At 37.3% G+C, this 24,018-nt stretch overlaps 1 protein-coding gene across 4 annotated transcripts in view; it reads left to right on the forward strand.

Moving 5' to 3' along the window:
- The window catches only part of UNC13C (unc-13 homolog C), a 138,591-nt gene that overhangs the window by 81,991 nt on the left and 32,582 nt on the right, over nt 1-24,018 (forward strand). For all 4 annotated transcript variants that reach the window (XM_085070669.1, XM_085070670.1, XM_085070671.1 and 1 more), the window contains exons 18-22: nt 4,629-4,714; nt 18,506-18,632; nt 19,558-19,654; nt 20,079-20,222; nt 21,210-21,287. In XM_085070669.1, the coding sequence (XP_084926795.1) occupies nt 4,629-4,714; nt 18,506-18,632; nt 19,558-19,654; nt 20,079-20,222; nt 21,210-21,287 (532 nt within the window). The remainder of the gene's footprint in view (nt 1-4,628; nt 4,715-18,505; nt 18,633-19,557; nt 19,655-20,078; nt 20,223-21,209; nt 21,288-24,018) is intronic.

Here is a 24,018-nt window from a genome sequence, read left to right on the forward strand (position 1 = left end):
TGTAAGAGAAAGAGTGAACACAGGGAATTACATGTCTTTTAGAAGTAAGAGACATCAGAAGTAAAAGATAAAGTGGCTGTGGGAGGAAAAAACTTGAAAAACTGTTCAGATTTGCTTTGGATACATTTTTTTTGAAAAGAACAGCTTCTCCTAACACAAAAGCAGCATGGAAAAACTGTGGAGAAAAAATGAGACAGCCTCTTCCCCCCTGCTTACCCCAGAAAAGAAAATGGGTTAAAACAGATGAATTGGAAATACGTTGAGTGCACAAGAATACTGCAAAAATATAGCTCCTTACCAGAAATATGTGGCCATGCAGTGTCTCAGTGGACTGTTCAGCCCTGAATGCATTTGAATCTTATTTTAGAAATGAAGTAACCAAAGATCCCCAGGAGAGCATTCTGATAGAAGTTTTCACAATTGTATAATATTGCTCAGAATTCTACTCCTCAACCAGTTTTGGAAACCCTATTTTTATACCTACCTTAGAGGCAGAAATTATGCTGTGATGGAGTGGTTTGAACTGTATCAGATTATGAATCCAGATGAAACATGACATGATGGCCTCAGCCAGGCATTGCAGCCACTGACAGACCATACCAGACCACCCACTGGGAGTGTGGGGGCAACCTGCAGTTCTTATATGACATAAGAAACTAGACAAGTTTGAGGGAAAAAAGTGGTTTGGTATTTAAGTTCTAAAATTCTCATTCTAATAGTTAAGCAATGTAAAACGTATTTCAAACCTGATTCACAAGCAAATCTAGAACTTCCTGCATTCTAACTATGCATTGTATGTGCTGTGAGACAGGAGAAATTGCTATCAAAATAAAATGTCTATTCTATTCTATAAAATAAAATGTCTATTCTAATAAAAGGAACATCAAATCCTTTGATCAAATCAATGAAGAGCCAGATCTTCAGCTCAAATATGTTTCTGTATTTTGAAAGCTAGATCTAAATGTTGGGCCTTTGCAGTTTTGGGGTTTTTTTGGCACATATATTCAGAACATTGTCCTTGTAGTACAAATTTAAGAAACAAGACAGCTCTAGTGGGACTTTTAAATTTGTTCTCTACTGATCCTTAAATTTTTGCAATGTAAGGGTCTGTTTTCTCTGTGATCACGTTGTGTCTCACAGTGTGGGAAGGACTAACATACGAAATCTGCAGCAGCAGATTTCCTCCTGCTTTAGGAGCTAGAATGTTTAATATCTCTGAGAAGGTAGGGATAGTAACTTACATTGTAGAAACAGTATAATTGTAACCTACTTGTCAGTGAGTTATGAAACATAGGTCAGTGGAAAAAAATTATGGAAGTGAAAAAAATCAGAGTGCGCTGTATCATGAATTGGACTGTGTCAGCCTAACTTTAGAATGTTTCTTTAATGATGGAAAGTGTGTTTGATGTGTTTTGTGTCTCGATCCAGTGATATTCTCCGTTATCAATTATGCTTTATTCTGTGGAAGCATGTGAATATCACTTCTTTCATTAACTTGTGAACATTATCCTGTGTAACAAAGCTGTTCTCATTCTTTCACAATACCCACTGTCATCTTCTCTTGCAGCAATGTATCCTGCACTGAAAGACCAGATTAGTTATAGAGACTATAAAAAGTATCTGTCGTGCCCATTATTTTTTCTTCAGGGAAAGGAATCCTACTTTGGTTAAAAATAAAGCTTTGGATAGATGGAGGATAGAGCACAAATGTAAGAATAAATGAACTCTTTGCAGACAGTTTAAATAGAATACATATTTTCCAAAATCAGAATTTTCGTCTTAAGGGTTAGTGAAGCAGTGACCATGGCCAGCACTCCACAGATGGTGTGATCTAACCTCTTGCTGTGTGCACAGCACCAAAATGAATGTATTCACCCCCTAGGACTGGTGAGATTTAGCACCTGGGTGAGATTGAAGCCATCAAGTATGGAACATGAACTATTCTGAGAAAGTGGATCTGAGTTTCAGAGACTTTGATATTCTCAAGATATAGTAGATTGGAGATTTGGCAGCCCAGATTAAGAAAAAGCAATTTTAATTGTCATGATAGAATTTTCTGAGTTTGGGTTGAACTAGAGACTTGCATTATGGTCTGGGAGAAATGCTTTGGGGAGGTAATATATGTTTTGCTTATACATTGATTCTTTTTGTTTTGTTTTAAGCTGAGTTCAATTTAATTCTATTGATCTGTGATTTTATATATAGCCCCTTGTTAGAAATAGCCAGTGAGAATTGTTCTCACTAAATTTTTGCTTCATTAAAATCAATAGAGAGAAGACACTTATAAGTGGCTGTCTTGTATGTGCAGTTTAATGTTTTTGGAAATACATGGATATGATCATGTATGGGCAACATAACTCTTCTGGATAAAATGAGATTTTATATAGTTCCAAGCATGACATAGAAATTGGGAAAATTATGGCTTATGGGGCAGAAATAACTATAGCAAGAGCAAGCCAAATGACTGACAGAGCACTCTTCTGGTTGTCCTTTTGCTTCACAGAAAAATGTGAAAATACGTGGCTTTTACAAAGATTAGAAAATGTAATGTGTAGAGATTTGCATGGGAAATTTCTCTGATATTTTGCTGCTTAGGGATCAAATTCTGAAGTAGTTTGAATTTTTTTTTACCTAAAAATAAGGTGATAAAATACAAATAATACAGAATACCATACTTATGTAGAGGCTTTAGTATTTGACCTTTAATTATCCCTGCCCTTTAAGACAGTTGCTTCTGTTTACCATTTATCTTTAGCATGTAGGATGTGTTTTGTGCTTCAGGTGTTCATTAGCTATGAAGGTTCTCACATATAGTAAACTGTGAAGATACCTCTGGTAGTTTCATAATCCCCATGACTGTGACAGCTGTGCAATGCCCATCAGTATCTGTTAGAAATATAAAAAATATCATCAATTTTAGACTTCACCTAAGTGAAGGCAGGTGGGATGTGTTGAACTGCAGTAATTCAAACAACATTGATAATTGCAGGTTGTGTGTGCATGTGCTTTCACAAGTTAGAGTGCATGCACATAAATATTTATCCCTAATCAAACAAGTGCATTTTTATCAGACCCAGCCTTGCCTTATAGCTTTGCAATATGGTCAAAAGACAATGCCAATATTAAATCAGCTCTTAAATACTTCCTCAGAGCAACAATGTCAAAGTTCAAGGCTGGTGCTAAGAGAGAACTCAGGGTGGACTGGAGGTAAAGAAATTAAGACCACTGAAACACATCTAAACTTTTGAACAGAAATTAATTTTGTGTTAACAGAATTAATACAAAGTTCTTTAATTGAACAGCCATTAGCATAAAGAAGGCTCAGTGAACAGAGCTAGCAATTGCTTCCTATTAAAGTGGCAGAGCTAATGAGCTGTTTAAGTACTTTTTCTTTGCAGATATGATCAGGGTCAAAGAGATCCCTAGAAGGAATACATTACTTAGATCACACTGCTACCATTTTAAAGTTGCACATAATTCTCATCCTTTCTATGTCAACAAGACCTTTAAAAATTCTTCCATTTTTACAAAAATTATTACAGAATATTTTCAGAATTTGATTAGTGCTTTAATAAAAGGTCAAAATACTTTGGATCAAATTCTCAACTAGTAGAAAACGTAATAAACTCAACACAAAAGCCACACAGCTCTATGTATTTTCTAATTAACATATTCCCTTATTTTACATATTTCTGGTGAACTGTGGTTGTATTTGGGTCTCACTGCCCCACTGTGCTATAAACAACTGCTTACCCCACTTCTGTGCTCTGCTTTCTGCTCTTCAACTGCCTGACCTGCCCGCCTCTCCTTCTGTGCCCTGAGAATGGCTCATATTCATGTCAGTCCCACACCTGCATTAAAGACAGCCTTTTTTTAAAGACAAATAACTCCTCTTTTAAATGGGATATAAAACACAGTGTCGATCACTAAAATGCCAGCTTTGGCTAGTTGCTAACAGTGAAAGATGTTAACTCAAAGATTAAAGCCTTTCTTTTGCATAGAATAAGAAGCTGGGATCTGTGAAAAAGCAGCATAAAAATACTTAATTGATAGCAGCAGAAAGTATCTAAAAAGGACTGTTTCTCAAGAATGACATGAATCATAAGACCAAAACTAAAATTTTGAATCAAAATCAGCATGTCACTATATGTTATATTCCTTAATGTTTTATCCATACTTCATGGTGGAAGTCTGCAGTGAATTCCGCAGATTCTATGGTTAGATAAACCAGTATAGCTTCACAGACAGCTTCACTCTTTTCCTGTGTCAAAGGGGAATTAAGGAAAACCTGTGGCTTCTAAGCATCTGAGCCAACTGTTTAACATTTTTCATAAGCCATCTGATTTATCTAAAGTTGAGGAATCATCTGCGAGGTAGATGAATATTTCTTGATTTAAAATGTCATGTGAGGGAATTTGTGCAACACGTAATGAATTACTTACCCAGGCCCCCCACATCGGGGAAGTTTGCATTTGAAGATTGGATGGTTTATATAATTGTTACAAAACGTAAGATACAGTAGGTGCATACTAGGGGAATTATTGTGTTGAAGTATTTGCCTTTTTGCTGCACGGCAGTAAACATAATTCCTAGCAGCAGGTGAACTGATGTAATGTGATTGATTGCAGGTTCCCGCAAGAGCTGAACATGGGAAAAATCAGCGCTGAAATCATGTGGACTCTGTTTGCCCAGGACATGAAATATGCTCTGGAAGGTAATTAGAACAAACTATTAATTACACTAGTGTGTTCACCAAGACTGATTTCCACTGCAGGTGATACCTGGCGTCAGATTTCTGTGTGTGGTTAGAGCTTTCTGGTGTACTTGTTTAAGATGCTTTGTAAGTTAGTGAAAATTAAGTGATAAAAGGGAATCAAGTCATTGCACTGTGAATATATGAAGTTATCTGTGGAAGAAAGAGGCAAAACAACTGTGACTTGAAATGCTGCTTCTCAGACCTGATAAAAATCTTCAGTGTCCAAAGAGACACACATATGCTTGCTACAGAGCATTGTAGATACTCCAGTTTTTCTCACTAGATGAAAATTGCCGACCTGCCCATAAGGAACATTTGCACAATGAAATTATAGAGAAAGCACACACTTATAATTAAATCTTTTTGTGTTCACAAGGCAGGATGTATTCATTCTAGTTCCAACAGAATCAAATGCAGTTTCATTTTGTCTCTTAAGATACTGCTGTGGTTAACCATTGTTAAAATACACAGGCTTTTTCTATATAGCAGATTGTCTCCAGCTAATGGCTTCAAACACCAGAATATATGGTTATTGCAGCAAACCAAGCAAAAATACCTGTATGAAACTGGCATTGTCTTTAGTCAAGTCTGCTACTAGCTATGGAGCAAGTGTGACAGGGCTGAAAAAAAATATATTAAGTTGGATTTAAACCACAATGCAATTCAACAAGCATAAAGGATTTAAAAAAAGAAATTGAATGTTTACTTCTGTATTATTTTCTCCAGAATGTCTAATGTGATGATATCAGTGCGGTGGTGTTTTGATGACATGGTAGATTTTTATGGTGATAAAGAAAGAAAAGATGAGTGGCTAGAATGGCTATTGATGGAAGAACTATTTTGTTCATCTGCTGTTGTGTTACTTTTGTTTTGTTCATTGTGTTATTTGAATGGGATGTCAGGCAGATCATCCTTCAAGTGTGGTCAGTGAGGGCAAAAGCTTCCAAGAGCTCAGAAACATGAAGACCAAGTGAAAGCCACTGTTTTGGATTAAAACATATTCCTGGTTCCATCAGTGAAACAACCTTCTGTCTGACAAGAGAAGCTGTCAGTCAGAAACAGCCATCATCAGAAAATAGCTGTTCAGTAACTCAGTGGTGTGATTCCCTTACAGATAGTTAGCACAGATTACTGAGTATTTCCAAAAACCAAGACAAGGTTATGACTTCATAACCTTGGCTGGGGAGTTACACTCTGCACAAGGACATCCCTGAGCACGCAGAGCTTGTAGTGCTTTAGCCATCGGATTATAAACATTCCGTACTGCAACAAAATAATTCACAAAACATCACTCACTCTCTTTGTTAAGCACACTGATCACTCAAAAGGCAGCTTCAGATCAAGCCATGGTTTGTTTCTTGGTTGTAAAGAACAGAATAGGAAGCTCTGAAGAAAGAGTTAATTATACAATATATGAAGTGTGGATGGTTGCACTGAATCAGGACTTTAAAACAAATATTAATATTAATCTTTATTCTGCAGTGAGAGGTCTAGAAGGCACTTGACTTTTGTGTTCCAGATCAGTCCCTAAATACAGTCTCATTTCTGTGTTGCTGTGGATACTGACTTTCTGAGGAGAGGAAATGCTATTGTTGGTGTTAGGAATTCTAAGCTGCTCCCAGAATCATTAGTGAAACAGTTCCTGCATATAAATAATAATTAAAGGAAATTGAAAATAGCATACGTTATTATTTTGAAATTAGTATAAATTATTATAAATATACACAATTTCACCGTCTATGATTTCATTCCTAAACAGGAACCTCAATAAATCTAATCACAAAATATAAATCAGTATGCTGATTCTCTACCCAGCCTTGCTGGGGTTTGAATTATTAATTCTTTCCATAGATATTCTACAAACTCGGTTTATCTCATTTGCTGATGGCAATTGCACTTTTTTCTTTAAATTCTATAAGATTAGAAGCAATCCCTAAATATGTTCACAGTTGGTCCTCATGGTTTTAATGGAGTTCATTAAAATGCATTGCATTCTGCTATGCCACTCTCGCCTTCCAAGTTATTAACACAGGCTACCATCTGTTCATACCTAGTGTCCAGGGCTGTGATTGCAATCTTTCCCTACTCCAATTTAGTATTAATCTCCTGAAGCAGCATCTTTTGTGTCACAAAGTTGATTCCTTTCTGTATCCAATCAAGAAGCAATGAACTGGTCCAGCATTGTTTGCAAAAGGATTGCTCATGTGATAAAAAAGATTAGATTAGCTAATACGAAATCCTGTTTCTGGTTTTACCCACTTAATGTATTCCCAAAGATATCCAGCCACACCCATCAGATTAAATTCAGGAGATAAGAAGACAGCAAATACTGGAGCATCCACTTTCCATTCGTGTTCCTGAGTGCAGTTCAGATTGGCTGTTCAGGCTCTCTCCCCTCCCTGTACAGCTAAATCCCTCCTGGCTCTGCTCAGGGCATGTGTGAACTGCAGAGCTGCTGCTCTCCAGCAGTGCCCTCTGCCCACCTCTCAGCAGAACAAGCCAGCAGCCCTGTGAGGGACACAGCAGGCACCACACACCCTCTGCCTTCTCTTCTGCCTCGGTCCTTGCCAGGACACTGCAGCTAGGAGGCTGCTGCTGGGACATGGAGAAGACAGAGGGGACAGCAGCTTCCATGGCAGTGGCCTTTGGCTAGAAAAGAGCAAAGCCATGGCTCTGTGAGTACCAAGGCAATCTATTGGCATTGGGGAACAGCTTGATATTCTGGTGAGGGAGGAAATGACATCCCAAAGCACAGTTCAAGTCTCCACAGCTGGCAAGATCAGGGCTACACTGTGCCAAGCTGGCATGCCTTGGAAACAAAACTGTACTAAAATCTGGTATTGAGTTCATAATTTCATTCTCGATTTTCTTCCAGTTTAAGTAAATTAAAATGTTTAGCCTTTGCAGAGTGTTAAAAGTTTTAAGCAAACTTTAACAAATTGAGTTCAGACCAGTTATACTTTTTTTTCTGATCTAAGGAGCTTGGGATTATTTTCATGTATAGATTTTGCATGGAGAAGGTATCTCATGTTTCTCTTTGAGAATTGTCTTCATTAGATTTGGTCCCTTTGGGTTTTTTTTTTTCTTCTTTTCAGGTTATTCATGACGTATCAGTGATACATTATACATTGTTGTTTGCTATTTAGTTTATACAAACATCTGATTTGACAGGATGGTAATATTGTTGTACTGTCTGATCCCCCAATTATTCCATATTTATGCTGCAAATGAATGAAAACAGAGAAAGAATTTCACCAGCATGTGATTTGTTACTGGCTTCATATGGTAGGAAGTCTTTTCCTTTACAAGTATGAAGATGCAAAGGTTAAAAGATGATGAGAGTAATGAGCTGAAATTAGACATGCAATTGCAAAGTATCGGTTTTTTTCTTTGTCCTCAGAAATGTCTTTTTTCAGACCTTTCAGTTCTCTAAGTTTTGAATAGGTCAGATCAAATGTCTGAAGCTATCCAGTCTGTTAGAAAGAGAACATCCTAATTGCTGTTATTATGATAATCTAATTCTGGTCATGGCCAGAAGTCAACACCAGAATCAGGCCAGAAATTAGTTAGCTGCTGTGTAAATACAGCAATAGACAGTGTCCATCCTGCAGAGCTAAGATTCTGCAGGCCTTATGAAAATAGGAAAAGGAGATAGTCATTCCACCATTTTATGTATTTAGTGTAGGTTTGCTTTCCAAGTTTGCTGCTGTCCTCAGTGCTTAAGCAGATACTATTTTCCTGTTCCTCTGACAGATACTTCTTCTATGACAAAAACTGATAAAATAATTTGAAAGAGAAGAGGCAGGTTTGTGAGTTGATGCTGAGCACAGAGACAGCACAGAAAAAAACCAAAAAGGCCAATGCTGCCCAGAGAAAGGTCACACCAATTGGTGGCAGATTTCAAGTCTATTTTCACTCCAGACTTACAATTTACAAAGTTTCCCTTAAGACAGAATATAGTCTTGGCTTAGAGGGAGGCTACAGAGGTGAGGGGAGGTGAGACTGAGGCTTTGCAAATGACGAGAAGACAGCATCTATAAGAGTGCAAGGCTTCGTCACTATCAAAGTATGAAACCTTTTTCTTTTAGTTGGTCTCATTCCTGCATTGGCACTTCTCAACAAATGTGTTCTGAGCTTATCTTTCCAGACACCTGAGGAATTAAGAGTCCTCTGTGGTCTCATGGTAATTCAGAGAGTCTGTAAAGGCAAAGACAAGGAGATTACAGTTGGGTTTAAACTTTCCTTTGGCAGATAAGATAGAGTTTTGACATGGAAGAAGAGGGAAGTTCTTTGGAGTAGAAGTGTTCTTTGGTCCCCATAACAGATGAGGATGTTAATAACAGCAGGTACATGCTGTACATCCTAAGGGGCTGAGCTTCATGAGTATGAGAATCTACCCATCAAGGGCAAAGTAGAGATCTCCAAGCTTGCCTAAAAAGCACCATAGCCATACCAAATTGCACAATTTTTGTCAGAGTTAATTAGACCCAGTAATTAAGACAGATTAAGTGGACAGAACTGTTCCCAGGGGCTGAGTTAATACTCCTTCATGGCTTTGTATTGTGCTGTAGCAATGTGTCATCTTACTTGGAACTGCATCAGAGATCTCTGGTATGGCAGAACCTTGCACTTGGGATATGCCCTTTATATCTGTCATTTCACTGTTCTCTAAACCACTTTCTTGGATTTTACACATTAAACCATAATCAGAACAATGCATATTACCACAGTACAAGTCTACAGTAACCTTAGTAAGTTAAAGCTTCTCTAGTCTGGCTGTAGGTGTATTCACAGTGCCTAGAAAAAGCGTAGAAAAAGGGTAGTGTATCAGTAAATGCCTGACTTCACTGCATAGTCTTAAACTTGTCACTCAATACTAGCAGTGTGTATTGTCCCATATATTAAATAATGAAAGCTCTGTTCTTTTTTATTCTTTTTTTAACCAATGAATATTAGTCTTATTCTTAAACACTTTTATTAGCTCTTACTCTTAAAGCACTTACTTTTAAAAAGTAGTGTGTAAACTTCTCCTTGCCTAATTGTGACAAAGGCAATTTTTTGTTAGTCAACTTATACTAGTACCACCATGCTGGATAGGTTATGAGTGTAAATGGTGCCCTACATTAATAATCATGAGTTATTTATAGTTCACATGGCCCTGTCCTTTCCACAAACCAAAGAGTTGAAGGGACGAGTGTTCTGTTCAGCTGGAGGGGCTGTGTACTGTCTGGAGCAGCAGGGGCAGGCAAGACTTCCCCCAGAGTTTGCTAGGTATCTCAAGCCAGAAGAATATTTTGCTGCTGCTTTATTCTTGTTCTTGATCACAATTTTTTACCACAAAGATGATACCACTTTATTCCCTCTCACATTTTTACAAAAGCTAGAGTTATATCATTTGTCTGAACTAATTTGATGGCTGGGGGAGGAAAAGAAAACCACAAACAAAACCAAAACCTCTAAGCAAAAATGTGATTTTGTTCCCTCAGACAGTCCCTTAAAGGACCTGCACTGTTTAGTGCAGTTCTGCATCTGCTGGTTGGGGAAAACTTTCATCCTTTTGTTTGCTTGAGGGATTTCTTCCCTCTATCTCTGTCAGAGTGGAGCTGCATAATTCTCACACAACAGCAGTTGAATGTAAGTGCTGCACCTCTTCCTGCATTCTGTGAGCTCATCACACCATGAATCCACTTATATTTTGGACTTCTTTCATTGAGAAACAGTAATGAATAATGGCTTTCTTGAAACTAAATATCTTTTTTTATCATCTAGAATAAAATATTTGAGTTAAAGAAAATTAAAAGTAACAAGCAACCTGTATGCTATTTTTAATCTTCCCCATTTTTACTAAGACACTCTTCTAAAGCTTTTCTCGCACAACAGCTGTTCTTCTCCCAGTCTCTGTTTTCTTAGGTTGAAGACTCAGTCTTTTACTTTCAGGACTGTTCCACTTGTGGAGATTCACTTGTGTCTTTTTCTCCTATAGATGCTGAAGTAAATTCCCTCTTTATGGGCAAGCGCATTAGTTCTAAACTAAACATTTGATACTGCTTCACCCCCAGGAGAATGGAATAAATCCATTAAAACTGTGTGTTTCCACATTATCTTTTAATAGGCCTTAAGTGCAATTTGCTGGGTAAGAATTAGAGAACAACTCTGTGGTTTTGCCTTTGCAGGCAGAGCCAGATCCAACACGGGTAATTATTAAAGAGCAGCCTCACATTCATCTCCCTGTCAGATTCTTCCTGTTTTGTACTTCAGTCTACTAATTACTTATAAAATGCAAGCATGCCTGTTTGATAAGGTTTTATGCTCATTTTGGACACTTGTGACAAGGCAAAGAGCAGAGAATCGGGTTCCTCCATGCAAAGATACATTATTTTTTAAAATTAAGCAATAAGTAAATGGAAGAAATCTGTCACAAAAATTACATTGAAGATGCAAAGCTGAATATTCAGTAGTTAAGTTCCAATGCTATTGAAGTGCTCTGTTACCTTTATTCTGTTTTCCATCTTGGATTCAAGCATTATACTATCAAATCATAAAATCATGGAATGATTTGCCTTGGAAGAGAGCTAAAAGATCATCTAGTTCCAACCCCCATGCCATGGGCAGAGATGCCACCCAGTAGACCAGGTTGCTCAGGGCCCAATCCAACCTGGCTTGAGCACTTCCATGGATGGGCATATATTCTCTCTTCATTTTACAGTTTTTATACATATTAAAGGTTTATGAAAACCTAATCACTATAAATTGGATTCCTATATTAGCATTACTTTTCTTCTTTTATTACTTTCTTCTTTTATTACTTTGAATAGAGGTTGAAACATCAGTATAAAGCATTTGAAATTTCAGTCATATTCTTCAGAACCAGGGCTTTAAATATAATAATAGATCTCATATCAGATAGGAAGGACAATTTATTTTGCCTCATTCCTAGCTTCCTTTTCCTTACACTTTCCCTGATCAATAAATCTACAAAGCAACAATTCCAGCAACAGTAAAAGAGCGCAGTTCAGATTACTTCACTCATTGGAAGCAAGTGCTTGTTTCCTTTTGTAATCAATAGTAGCTATGTATATCCAAAGACAGAATTTTGTCCCCAAATGTTTGTTCTTTGAATATCTTTGAATCTACTTATTATCATGGTATTCAAATTTCACTCTGATATGATATTGAAGGGTGAAATTTATAATGAGGTTGATCTTATTCACTTATTTGCAGTACTGGTGTTTTTCTTTGTCTTGGCAGCAAGCAAAACAGAATAAGTTAATGTATAATCAAGCTGCATATCTTGCATTGCCTTTTTGGTGATAATCCATCCACTTTTCTGGAACTTTTCTGGAAATACTTGGCTTTGGAAGTAGTGATTAATTGAAGAGACTAATAGGAGTAATAAGGACCTCAAATATGCAGTAAAAAAAACAACAGAGTAATGTTAATAAGATATCAAAGTTGTTTTGCCTAGGTAATCCGAAACATTTCGGCAATATAACTATAACACAGCAGGTAAAAAATGGCAAATGCAATGCTTTGAGCAGAGGATAGGGTAGTTTGCAGCAGGTTCATACATCCCTCATGATCTTGCATGTTGCATCTCTCAGGTAGTATATAACAGTGGTAGTTGATGCCCTTGAAGTTCCCATGAGACATTTGCCTCTCTCAGGAAATCATGTACAGCTCTGCCTTTTCAGACACCAGGCAGCTGACCCTGCACTCTCTTGCACCTGCTGTGAAATGTCAGGCAAAGCAGAGCACTCTGAGCAAATGGCCTCTTGCTTTGAGAGCTTCTCTTTGAATATAAAGAGCAATGTCATTTCAGCTTTTACAGTGCACTGCATTAAGTCAGGGATTGATTAGCCACTTCCACTGTAGGCAAGAGGACAAAAAAGAGCAGCAAATCCGTTTTTTCTCACCGTTCAGAGTAAGACACTCTGTCTTTATTCCCTGATGTCTGTCACAGAGTTCTGAGGGTTGGCAAGGAGCTGTGGAGATCATCCAGTCTAGCCCCCCTGCCCAGGCAGGGTCACCTGGAGGAGGTCACAACAGGAACACATCCAGGCAGGTTTGGAATGTCTCCAGACAGGGAGACTCCATGACCTTCCCTGGCAGCTGATCAGTGCTCTGCTGCCCTCAGTGGAAAGTTTTTCCTCGCACTGAGGTTTAGATTTTGGCCATTGCTCCTTGTCCTGTTGCTGGGCACCACCACAGAGAGTCTGGCACCATCCCCTTGGCACCCACCTTGGCGACACTAAATGCATTAATGAGCTCCCCCCTCAATCTTGTCTTCTCCAGACTGAACAGGCCCAGCTTCCCTCACAACAGAGATGCCCCAGACTCCTCATCATTTTTGTGGCCTCCGCTGGACCCTCTCCAGGAGCTCTGTGATGTTTTCCAGTAACTCCTCCTGTCCAGGGAGGAACATGACTCCATGCTAAGGAAATCTTTGAACGAGATCTACGCTGCCTTTCTTTATGCGTGTTGCCTTAGGAAGTGTACTTGGTCTCCTTTTACTTCAGTTTCCCATTTGTACAGCTTATTTGCCCCACAGGGATGTTCCAGGTGCAGTCTGTTATGTTTGTGAACTGTCCAAAGATATTTTGATGAAAATTTCCAAGTAAACACAGAGGAAGATTGACTATGTAGAAATCTGTTGTGAAAGATACAGAGTATTTTTTAAGAGAATTAGAGGAGGGTTAGATGCAAATTAGAGATAAATCTAATCCAAAAAGGAGGCAGTGACAGAAGTTTTTCAGGTTTTGGGTTTATTATATTTATCTTGACACAAAGAGCCCTTTCGGAAAGGTCAGTAGTATTTCACGTTATAAAAATCAATGTAAATTATACATAATTATCAATTAGTTGTGTTCTACTCTGTATTTCAGTTAATAACCAGTGACTTCCATTGCCTTAAGCAAAATACAAGAATCCTGGGATGAGATTCTAGTAGAATGTAATGTTTCCCTCTAAATCAGATCTGAACTTTGTTTGAGTTAAAATTTTTCTTCATTTGTGGCCTGACCACTGTTACATTCATACAACCAGAGGCTTCAGGTTGCTCTCAGTGGTACAGGGATTAAGTCTAGAGCACTGTAAACATAATACCCACATTAAAAGAGGAATTGGTATTGCAGCCACTCTTGTATTGAAGGGAAATTGCACTGGGATCAGCTGCACTAATAATTTATACTTTTATCCAAAACATAGGTGCATTATATGGTGTAAGGTTCCCACAGTTTGAGAGGGAATACCAGTTCATACCCAATCCATATCATGCCTTATAGGAGCTTTTCTTCCACTAACTATATGTGTTCCCAATTATACTTCCCAATCTATAAGACTGCAAGTTTGGAAATAGAAGGTTTTCTGAAACAGCAGTTCTGGAAGAAATAGATAGCAGCTGGTAGTCTCTAGAAAGATTGGTAAGTAATTATTGCAAATAATATGGAATTATGTCGCAGTGGTTGAAAATAACAGCTGAGTTTTGATGGGAAAATTTGCAGTTAATCCAAACACAAATCCCATATGCTTAGTCTCAATCATTTCTGTTTAATAAACTTTAGGGCAATAGTACATATGTCAGTCAGACATATATGTCAGATGACTGTGATGTAATTAATTTGCTACACATAAATATTCTTTATGGTAGTTATTAATCCCTGAAGCATTACCTATAAAGCCTGAAAACTGGACAAGGTTTTTTATAATTATATTTATGTGTATCTAGTCAATTTGGTCAATTTGGTCATTTTTTACAGACTAATTTCCTTGAAGTTCTTGTTCATAAAGCTTTGAAATATACTTTAAAACCATCTATTACAATCCTTCAAGCAGCTTAACTATATGTTTTTACAAAAAATATTGGCTTGGAAACTGCTGTAGAAAAAGAAATTGCTCTGAGTTTTTGTGCTCAGGAATAAGGAAAATCAGAGTTGAACAAAATATCAATTTGATTATCTGAATATTTAACATGTTCATCTTCTATGAAGGTTGTTAGATTACCCTTTTTTCTTTTTTTAGTAACTAATACATATCAAAAATAACATGGAAACTCAGAGTGATGTTATTACCTCAAGGTTAAAAAGAGAGAAGGATTCTGTAGTGAACAAGATTCTATTCCAATTTGTTAAATGACATTATGTCTTTCGTGTCATGCAGCTATTTCTGCTTAGTAAGTCATCGTTATGACTTTTATTTGTTGCTTTAAGAAAATCTCAGCTTTCCCTAGCAGTTGCTAAAAAATGAGCAAGAAATCAAACATGATTCCAAAGTGCTGTTGTTTCGTCAAGGCCTGTGAGGAAAGTGCCTTGGATTATAGTCCTTCCTATTATTTTTCTTTATACATTTTTTCTCTAAAAGAACTGCTGCCTGCAATTAGATTATGTGCCAGATAGAGTGTCTGTGGCTGATTCCATCACACACCAAGTTCTTTTGCATACATTAATGCATTCCAGGTTACAGCTTTTAAAACAATCCCTCTTCTTTCTTTGTTACACAAATAGTTGAGCAGATTTTTATTTTTTTCCTTCAGCATTGTTGCTTACTGGAAGCCTTCTCAAGGAGGTTCCTGTCTCTGTAATTTGTACTGCTGAGATGGAGGTTCCATCCAGTTTTCATTGTGGTTGCCGCTACAATTTCTGTTGCTGTGAGCCTGTGGAAAGCACATGTGCATTTCAGCATCACCCCTAAGGAGATCTTGCCCCCCAAGTGTCACCAGTGATGTTAAAAGTTACACTTACTGGAACTGCAATTCCTAAGAGGAGTTGAAGTGCTGCTATACACACAGCTAAAGTTTACAGATACTGCAGTTTATAAGAATCTTACCAGTATTTTTTTCATGGATGCATGACACAGTGATATACAATATGCCTGCATGGGAACTGAAAATTGCCTCTTTATGGAACTTACTAGGTGAATAGATGCTTATAAAAATATTCTGCACTTCAAAGAATGTGTTAGAAAAGGAGCAGCACAAAATAAAATCACTGCCAGAATTAGGTTTGCTGTACTGGAGATTTCCTTTCCTAGAATCAATTATGAGAATGTTCAGGTATTTCTGTCATCATCTCTCCAGAGAGCTCATTTGCACACAATTGTCAGGTTTAGTTCCAGACTGACTCAGAGGTATAACAATTTTGCAAAGCAAGAGTAGACTTTTTTAAAAAGAGTTGTATTGTGCAGCTACTACATCTGTCTTCCAGAAAGCCCAAAATGGATATATCTGTGTAGGGAAACATGGGGCTAGTTTTCCCTCCTGGAAAACAGACACAGAACTCCAAAATGCATCCATGTATCCATGCTGGCTCACATTTGCATTAGCTTGTGGAAGTTTTTGAGAAATTAAGGAAGCCATCCATCGGTCCTAATCTAAATTCAGAACACCTACAGTGATGCTGCTGAGCTTTGTAACCAAAATCCATGGTTACCATGGATAAACCCATCTATTATCCAGTTAAAATCATCACAGGCTGACTCATGGGCACCTGTTTGCTCTGTTCCTTGGTTTACATGCACTGAAGAGGGAATATGTATGGATATTAAATGACTTCATAGGTCATATGAAGTGTTTGCTGATGTTCTCATACATTAATGTCAGGAATTGTGGATGCATTTTTCAGTTATATGTAAGTAGAAGTAATATCCTAGGAGACTCTTTAGATACTCTCTGCAAGGCATAACAGCCTGGAGAAAAAAGTTCAATTATTCATTAATTACTTTTGTGCTCATTTTTAATGTGTTATAAATCTTAACTTTAAAAAGAAAATATTAATGAATGGTACGTGTAAGTTGTACCCTCCTGGACAAGTTTGCCAATTAGTGGCAGCAGCTCATTTCTAAAATTGAAGTAAGCATTTCCTTGGTTTGTGATACTATAGCAAACATTCTGAAGTTACATAGTATAATCTAATAACCCATTTATGCAATGCTTGAATGAAAAAAAAAAGTGCTATTCATTTCAGAAATTCCACTCCTTTGGAATGCAATATAAGTTATATTTTTAACAATGACTTAATAAGCAGATGCGCAATGAATTTCATAACAATAACATAATTGTTCTCAGTGAAAGATTGGTCTACCTTGTAAGAACACCTTTTATAGAGCAAATGTTCCTCAGAACCATGAGAGAAGGCAACATCTTTCTCTCCATGGTTCTGTTTAAGGCTAGGAACAATGTACTATGCTGGGGAGAATTTGTAGTACTCTCAAGTAGCATGAAGATGAATAAATGCAATATTTAGACAGGAACTGATTTAGTGATTTTTCTTGAGTGTGATGGAAAGGTAGTGAAGGTGAAAATGCTACTGCAATGCTAAAAAGGCAATAAAAGCCCACAGGGGCACTTCATAAGCTGATTTGCACAAAACCTAGTAATTCACTGCATAATAAAATGCTTCTGAAACACTTGTTGGATGGCAGATGATACTATGGGAGTGCTGATTTGGCATAATAATAAAACTGAAAATTTCCTTCTAATGTACCTGGCTAGACCTGAGAAACACACAATGTGTAGTTTATAGTGCATTTTCACTGGCAGAGAATCCAGTGGTACATTCAAGTGTATGACAGAGGATGGGATACTCCTGCTGTTACAGAAAATTAGGTTCACGTCCAAATATATATGAGATTTGTATAATACTGTGTTGCAAAGTAAGCAGAAGTAAGGAGCAAAAAGGAGGTTTGAAAGAGGTAAGTTATTAATACATACTATTTACACACAGACATCATTCCTGTTGAGCACCTGTATTAGGTCATTTTTTAAGGGAGCTGGGAAAAGAAGTTACTCTTTTGCTTAGGGAAGAATGTGCAAGTGACATGACACCTCAAACAGATGAGATCTGTGGAGATTTTAGGAAGGTGTGGGCAGTAAGTGAAGGTATGATTACTGTGCCCAAAATTTGTGGATCCCTGGTTTCATGCTGAGGGAGAAGGAAATGAAATTTGAGCAAGGATAAAGTGTCTGTTAGCTAATGGAGCAGAGGAATGGAGCTGTCCAGGTCTGCAGTGGTCAGGTGAAGAATGCAGAACATCATGTACAAGCTAAAATAAAAGATCAAAATCCTGGAAGAAAGATGGACATTTGTTCCAAACAAATCAGACTTTAAAAATGCAGAAAGTGGTTACAGTGGTTCCTTGACTCCTGCCTCCCACTTCTATCTGCATATTCAGTATTGGGAAAGCAAGAGGACACTGAGGAGGTGAAGTCCTTTTGAAAAATTTCAAAAACACTTTATTGAACTATCTTTTCTATTTGTGCCATAAATGAGGTGGCTGTAGAGCTGTGGAATTGTGTCCTCTCTCTTTTTCTTAGCTCTGATGAATGCAGTCCATTTGCCATTGCAGGTTTCACAGATTCATGTAGGACTGGCATTTATAGCTGTTCTTTCCTCTGGCTACTACACAGCTCTGGTTGTCTTTTCTAAATTGACACTCAAAAGCTTCTTAACCATTTTGTAACAGCCAAAGAAGAATCCAGAGCATGGTAAGTCAGCAAATTTGTGGGTTTTTCTCACTGCAGTAAAGAGAGGTGAGGAGCCTAATTTGTGGCTTGGTCTTTGGTTTGTTTTTTTTTCTAAGGGTACTCAGATCCTGAAAATTGAAACTGTGGGTACTATTACCTCTAGAAAAATCAAACCAATTATGCTTTAAAATGCAAGTCCTGTATTATTGTGTCACCAGTGCACTGAGGCACAAGAATGTTATTTACTGTTAGAACGCTATTAAGTGCTTTTATTTCCACTCCTTCTATTACAGAACATGAAAAGCAGCGGTTATGCAAAAGCACAGATTATATGAATTTGCACTTCAAAGTGAAATGGTTTTATAATGAATATGTGCGAGAACTCTCAGCTTTCAAGGATGCAGTGCCTGAATACTCTCTGTAAGTGGTGTGTGGGAAAGCTTCCATGAGTCTGGGCTTGGTGCAAGGTTTATTTTGGTCAAATATTCATGCTCAGGTTTGTGCAAGATCTCAAGGTGTGTAGCACTGACAAGTATTTTTGCACTTACTTCTCTTTAATTCTTCATTCTAGCAAGTGAAATAATCCAGGTGTTACACGTGCAATTAGCTATTTCATAGGTTTCTACAGCTGTTGTAACTTCAGGTCTTCAGAGATGACAAAATGCTTTGTTCAGAACATGTCTGAGGAAGGTGTGAGATGTGTGAACAGCAGCACCAGGTCCTTGAATTTGTTTTATACCCAAATTTGCATAAAGATATGATGCTGATGGGATCTACTACTGAAATTGTTCTTACTGGATTGGGTTCATACTCAGCTGCTGGTTTTCTATTCACCTCTCTGCCTGCAATATATATATATTCAGTCCTGGCCTTTTATATGGGCTGTCCTTAATCTTCTGCAAGTCTTCTGGTTTGCTGAGATAGTTTAGGGCCTGTTACTATTTTTAAATTTTTTAGAATACTAAAGAAAAATCAAGCACAGCTGATTTTTACTAAAACAAAGTTTTATACAAGTTATTTCACATGCAAATAAAAAATATGTTACCAAAGAGCCAGTGTTGATAGAAGTTGCATACCTGCCATACTTCACTGGCAGTGAATTAGCTACTGCTAATTTTACATTGCCAGGGTATACCAGTGAGAGTATTGTGAAACTGAAGCCTGAACAGCCTTTTGGTAGCTGCAGCATTTTGGTGACGAAAATTTTTCCAAGGTTGTTAGATTTTTTTGCTGTAAGAACAGATATGAAGAAACATACTATCCAAACTGCTGGATAGTATGACATCTGTCCTCTCGGGATCTTCATGAAATCCACCTACTTAAGAAAATTGCTTTTAATTTTCAGGTGGTTTGAACCATTTGTCATTCAGTGGCTGGATGAAAATGAGGATGTCTCAATGGAATTTCTTCATGGAGCACTAGAAAGAGATAAAAAAGACGGGGTGAGCCTTTACTTTTAAAGAAGAGAATAAATAAAGTATTAAGACAGTTCTATATTATTACAAAAGCAAAAGTACATTTGGTCCCTCAATACTTCTTGTACTTCAGGAGATAAAAGTTTTTGGAAGATACCTTATGGAGAAATTCCTGTTCTTATTCCCTCTGCCTAAATCCCCATAGAATTTTTTCTATGGTGTCATTTCACTAACCTATGATGTGATAATGATGTCATGAAGGAAAATTTTGTTTTAATTTTGAAGAAGTTTGAAAGTATCAGAACATCTGAAAAGCCACATTTCTCAGCATTATCAGGAAGCCTGCTTTTCTTTATTACTTTTTGTGACTCTAGGAGGAATTTCAAGTATAAGAATCAGTAAAGAGTTTTGATCTCTGAACAAATGTTAACATTTGAATGTTTCTCTCTAGTTTCAGCAAACGTCAGATCATGCCCTCTTCTCTTGCTCTGTGGTTGATGTCTTCACACAGCTCAATCAGAGCTTTGAGATTATTAGGAAACTAGAGTGTCCTAATCCAGAAGCACTCTCTCATTTAATGAGAAGATTTGCAAAGGTAAATTAAAGTCAATGCATCTCAAGTAAGCTTTAGAGAGAGAGACACTGTGCTGCCACGTACTTCAGAGCTAAGTGATTCTAGTGTTTTCTGGAATCAATGTTTTCTATCTGACTGGGATCCTCAGAAAGACACACTGTCTGTAGCTTAATGCTCAGTTTTGTCTACTGTGTTAAAATGGTTTGAGAAGTTCTATCCTCTCTGAGATTTCATATTTATGTCTTTTATACATATATGTATGCATATACATAATCAGTTATTGTCTTGCTAAGAATTGATTGCAATTCCATTAGTGGAGCTATTCAGTGAAATGCAATTGGCTAATTAGCAAGTGAAGGAAAAATTCAAGTTGTGGCAATAAAGTATTTGTGTTTGAAGTCCTGAGGTGGTAGTTATTCACCTGCTGTTTGATAAACTCAACTCTGCCAGCTTTCTATTTGGATAGTTACATTTCCTCACGAGCTCTGAATTTCCGTTATAACCCTGCTGGCTTTAGAAAAGTTCACATTTACATTTAATTTTGTTCTTCCGTTGCAACAATTCTCCATTTGCAGAGTTCCTATTTACATGATTATTGCAAAGTAACTCATATTGCCAGGCTTTGAACAGTGCTCCTTTTGTCTTATTTTTTCATTATATTTCTAGTCTATGTATTGTCACCCTGGAGGATTTTTTGAGCTTGCTACTGTTGCATTAACTATGTAGTACATTGCAAGGAATAGAGTTCTCAGTGCTTCTCAAAACCAGTACTGCTAAAATTAAACTACCTCTGCTATTGAAAATTACATTACATGAAGAACTACCCACCATCTGCTGTGCAGGGATTTGAAAATGTGCTCGCAGGATTGTTTATATTATATCTAAAAAATATAATATACTATATGTGTAAGCACCTGTAAAACCTATCATTTAGACAAACCTCCTTTTTTGTTATTTTTGGTTTACATTCTGAAATTTACCATTTAAAAGATTCTTCTCCTCTTCTAGACTATCAACAAAGTACTTGTTCAGTATGCTGCAATTATTTCAAGTTACTTCAGCTCATATTGTGATAAAGAAAACGTGGTGAGTAAGAAGCTGTGGCTTTTTTCTGCCTCAGAAATTACCTTTTAGTGACTTACTGTACTTTTTGAAAATGTAATCATTTCTTTATATAGAAAAATATGAATGGAGAGAAGTCAGCCTGTTTTCATAGCTGCTTACAGTGATGTGTAAAAGCTGGAATAAGTGAAATTAGTTAATAATCCTAGTTAATAATTTCAGTATTAGAGCTTAAAAATAGTTACAAGTGGCCACAAACATGCCATGGATAGCAGCCTAATACTATGGTGAACATGGTGAATGTATTTTTATCTCGTCTCTCAAACAGGAGAAAATATTTTTGTTTAGGTTTTTCACTATGCATTGCCTTGCCTCTCTGTATCAATTTGTGCATTGGAGAGTTTCTAAGATCACTGTTCCCTGTGCAGGGAATGTGTGCAGACATTGCTGCTGCTGCCACTCACTGTGCTTTGCCCATGCAGAGGTGAGAAGAAAATCGTGAGCTGTTTTGTTCCCTCACTGCTTTCAAGGGAGTCCCTAATGAAGGACCAGATTGCCATGGACTCAGATATAAATAAGATGAGGACACTAAAGATGTGGTTGAGCAAATGGAAACATTTTCAATACTTTAACAAGGCCAAGGAAAATTATACTTGTAAACTGGCTTTTCAATACCACTGATACTCGATCAAAGCTAGTTGTCCCATGGCAGGCAGCTTTTAGCACAATGTCTGCTGTACTTAGCAGTGTTTTGTGCAGCTGGATCAGTCTGCTGTTGGATCAATAACTGTAGCCCCATCCTCAGGCTGTTCATCTTTAGTGGTGCATCCCTTAGCCCATCACAGGTCTCAGCTACGCTCCTCTGTCACATCTCAGCTACGCTCCTGTCACATCCCTGGGCATGACTTGGGGACAGGCTCCCTCCTGCCACTGCTCTCTGTAGTGAGGGGCAGTGTGATGCTCTACAGGTCACCAACATACACACAATAAGAGAGTTTAGAAATACATCTGTTGCAGATAAGTATCAATTACTGGTTGTTCCAATGAATTTAATATTATTATTAAATAAAATTCACTGCTTTCTAGAAGGTCTGGTAAGGCATTGAATCAAGTCAAACTGTTTGTGTAGTCTTTTGGCCTGTCCAACAGGATTTTTTTAATTGTTGGAGTGGTTAATTTCTGAAACCATCCTAGTGTGCCTACCTTGATTAAGGCTTTAGATGGAATTTATCTGCCTATGAGTGATAGAATGGCTTGGGTTGAAAGGGACCTTAAAGATCATCTCATTCCACCCACCCTGCTGTGATCAGAGACACCTTCCACTAGACCAGATATAAAATATTGTATCAAGTGCCTCTGGGGGACATTACTTTTTTTTGCAGAATTTGCCTCATTGAAATACATACTTTTAGCTTAATAAAAGTCCATTTGATCTGGTAATTTCAGCTACAATAAAAGTTCATCTGCATTAGAGTTGATAGAAGAGATTAAAACAAATACTTTTTATGATTCTAATTAGAATTTGGCATTCTTTTTCAAGTCAATACTTGCAGTAATTTTATTAAACACTACAAAATGTGCACATAAACTGTTCAAATAAAAGCATATCAGAGTTGCTTTTTATAAAGATATTTATCAAATGTAAAAACAGCCTCTTATCTTCCACCTCCTGTCAGCATTTACAGATAAACATGGGTTCTTGTATTGTACTTGCCCCTCACTTTTACATGTTGCTGCATCTGGCTGTCTGATTCCTGCAAAGTGCTGCACAGACTATTCTGAAGGGCAAGGTGATAATGAAATACAATGAGAATGTTTTCAAGTAATGTTCTGTACTGACAACAATAGCAATTTTTTCATTGAGCCATGGTAGGCTTAGGCTCTGAAAGAGCCACCTGAGCCAGCCTCAAAGGAAACTTTGAAACTGCTTCAGTGTGAAGTAGTTCTCTTTTAGCTTCAATATATTGCCAAAGGCATTTGCATTTTTTTGGAACAAAAGGACCAAGAAGTTCTATTCAGCTACTTATGCTCCCATGAGAAATCATAATTTTCATAATTATTGATTTGTGATATTGCAGATATTTTCCAAAATAATTAGTTTGTTAGAAGTCAGGAGATAATACAGGAAAGGATGATACAGTCTTAGTGGTTGCAAGTTAATAGAAGGTAGATAGACAAATAGAAGTGGGGTTTGCAGATTTTTGAAGAGATGGGCACAGAGGTGACATTTCAGCTATCCAAAGCCAGCTGCATTTTGTAGGAAGACAAACAGCATGCTTTGCTGCAAATGACTAATCTAAGTAGTAAGAAAATAGACCAAATTTCTTTCTTTTTCTTCAGTTCAGAAGGACTGTGACACCAAATTCCTGTGAGAGTAATGTATCAATAATTAAAGCTAAATCATGTTATTGATCCCATCATGTTTCAGCTCTACACTGGAACATGCTATTAACTAGAAAGGTACAAATGAGTATCAATCCCTGTAATCATTCCATCACCACCTTGCTGTCTGAAAAAATTATATGTGTTTTATTGAAATGCATTTCTTCAGTGTCTGAATTAATCCAGTCTTGCACTAGAACACACTAGCCTAGACCAGGCAGAGCTCTTTTAGTAAGTATTGTCTGAGTGCTTCATCTGCACCATAACAAACCAGAATATGTTATCCAAGTACGCAAAATTCTAGTAGTAGGTTCTTTCTTCCATTATTTTTTTTAACTAGCTCCTTAATTTTATTAATGTTTTACTTTTAACC

The sequence above is a fragment of the Lichenostomus cassidix genome, chromosome 10 (genome assembly GCF_008360975.1).
Source record: "Lichenostomus cassidix isolate B80296 chromosome 10, HeHo_3.0, whole genome shotgun sequence".
NCBI classification, from domain to species: Eukaryota; Metazoa; Chordata; class Aves; order Passeriformes; family Meliphagidae; genus Lichenostomus; species Lichenostomus cassidix.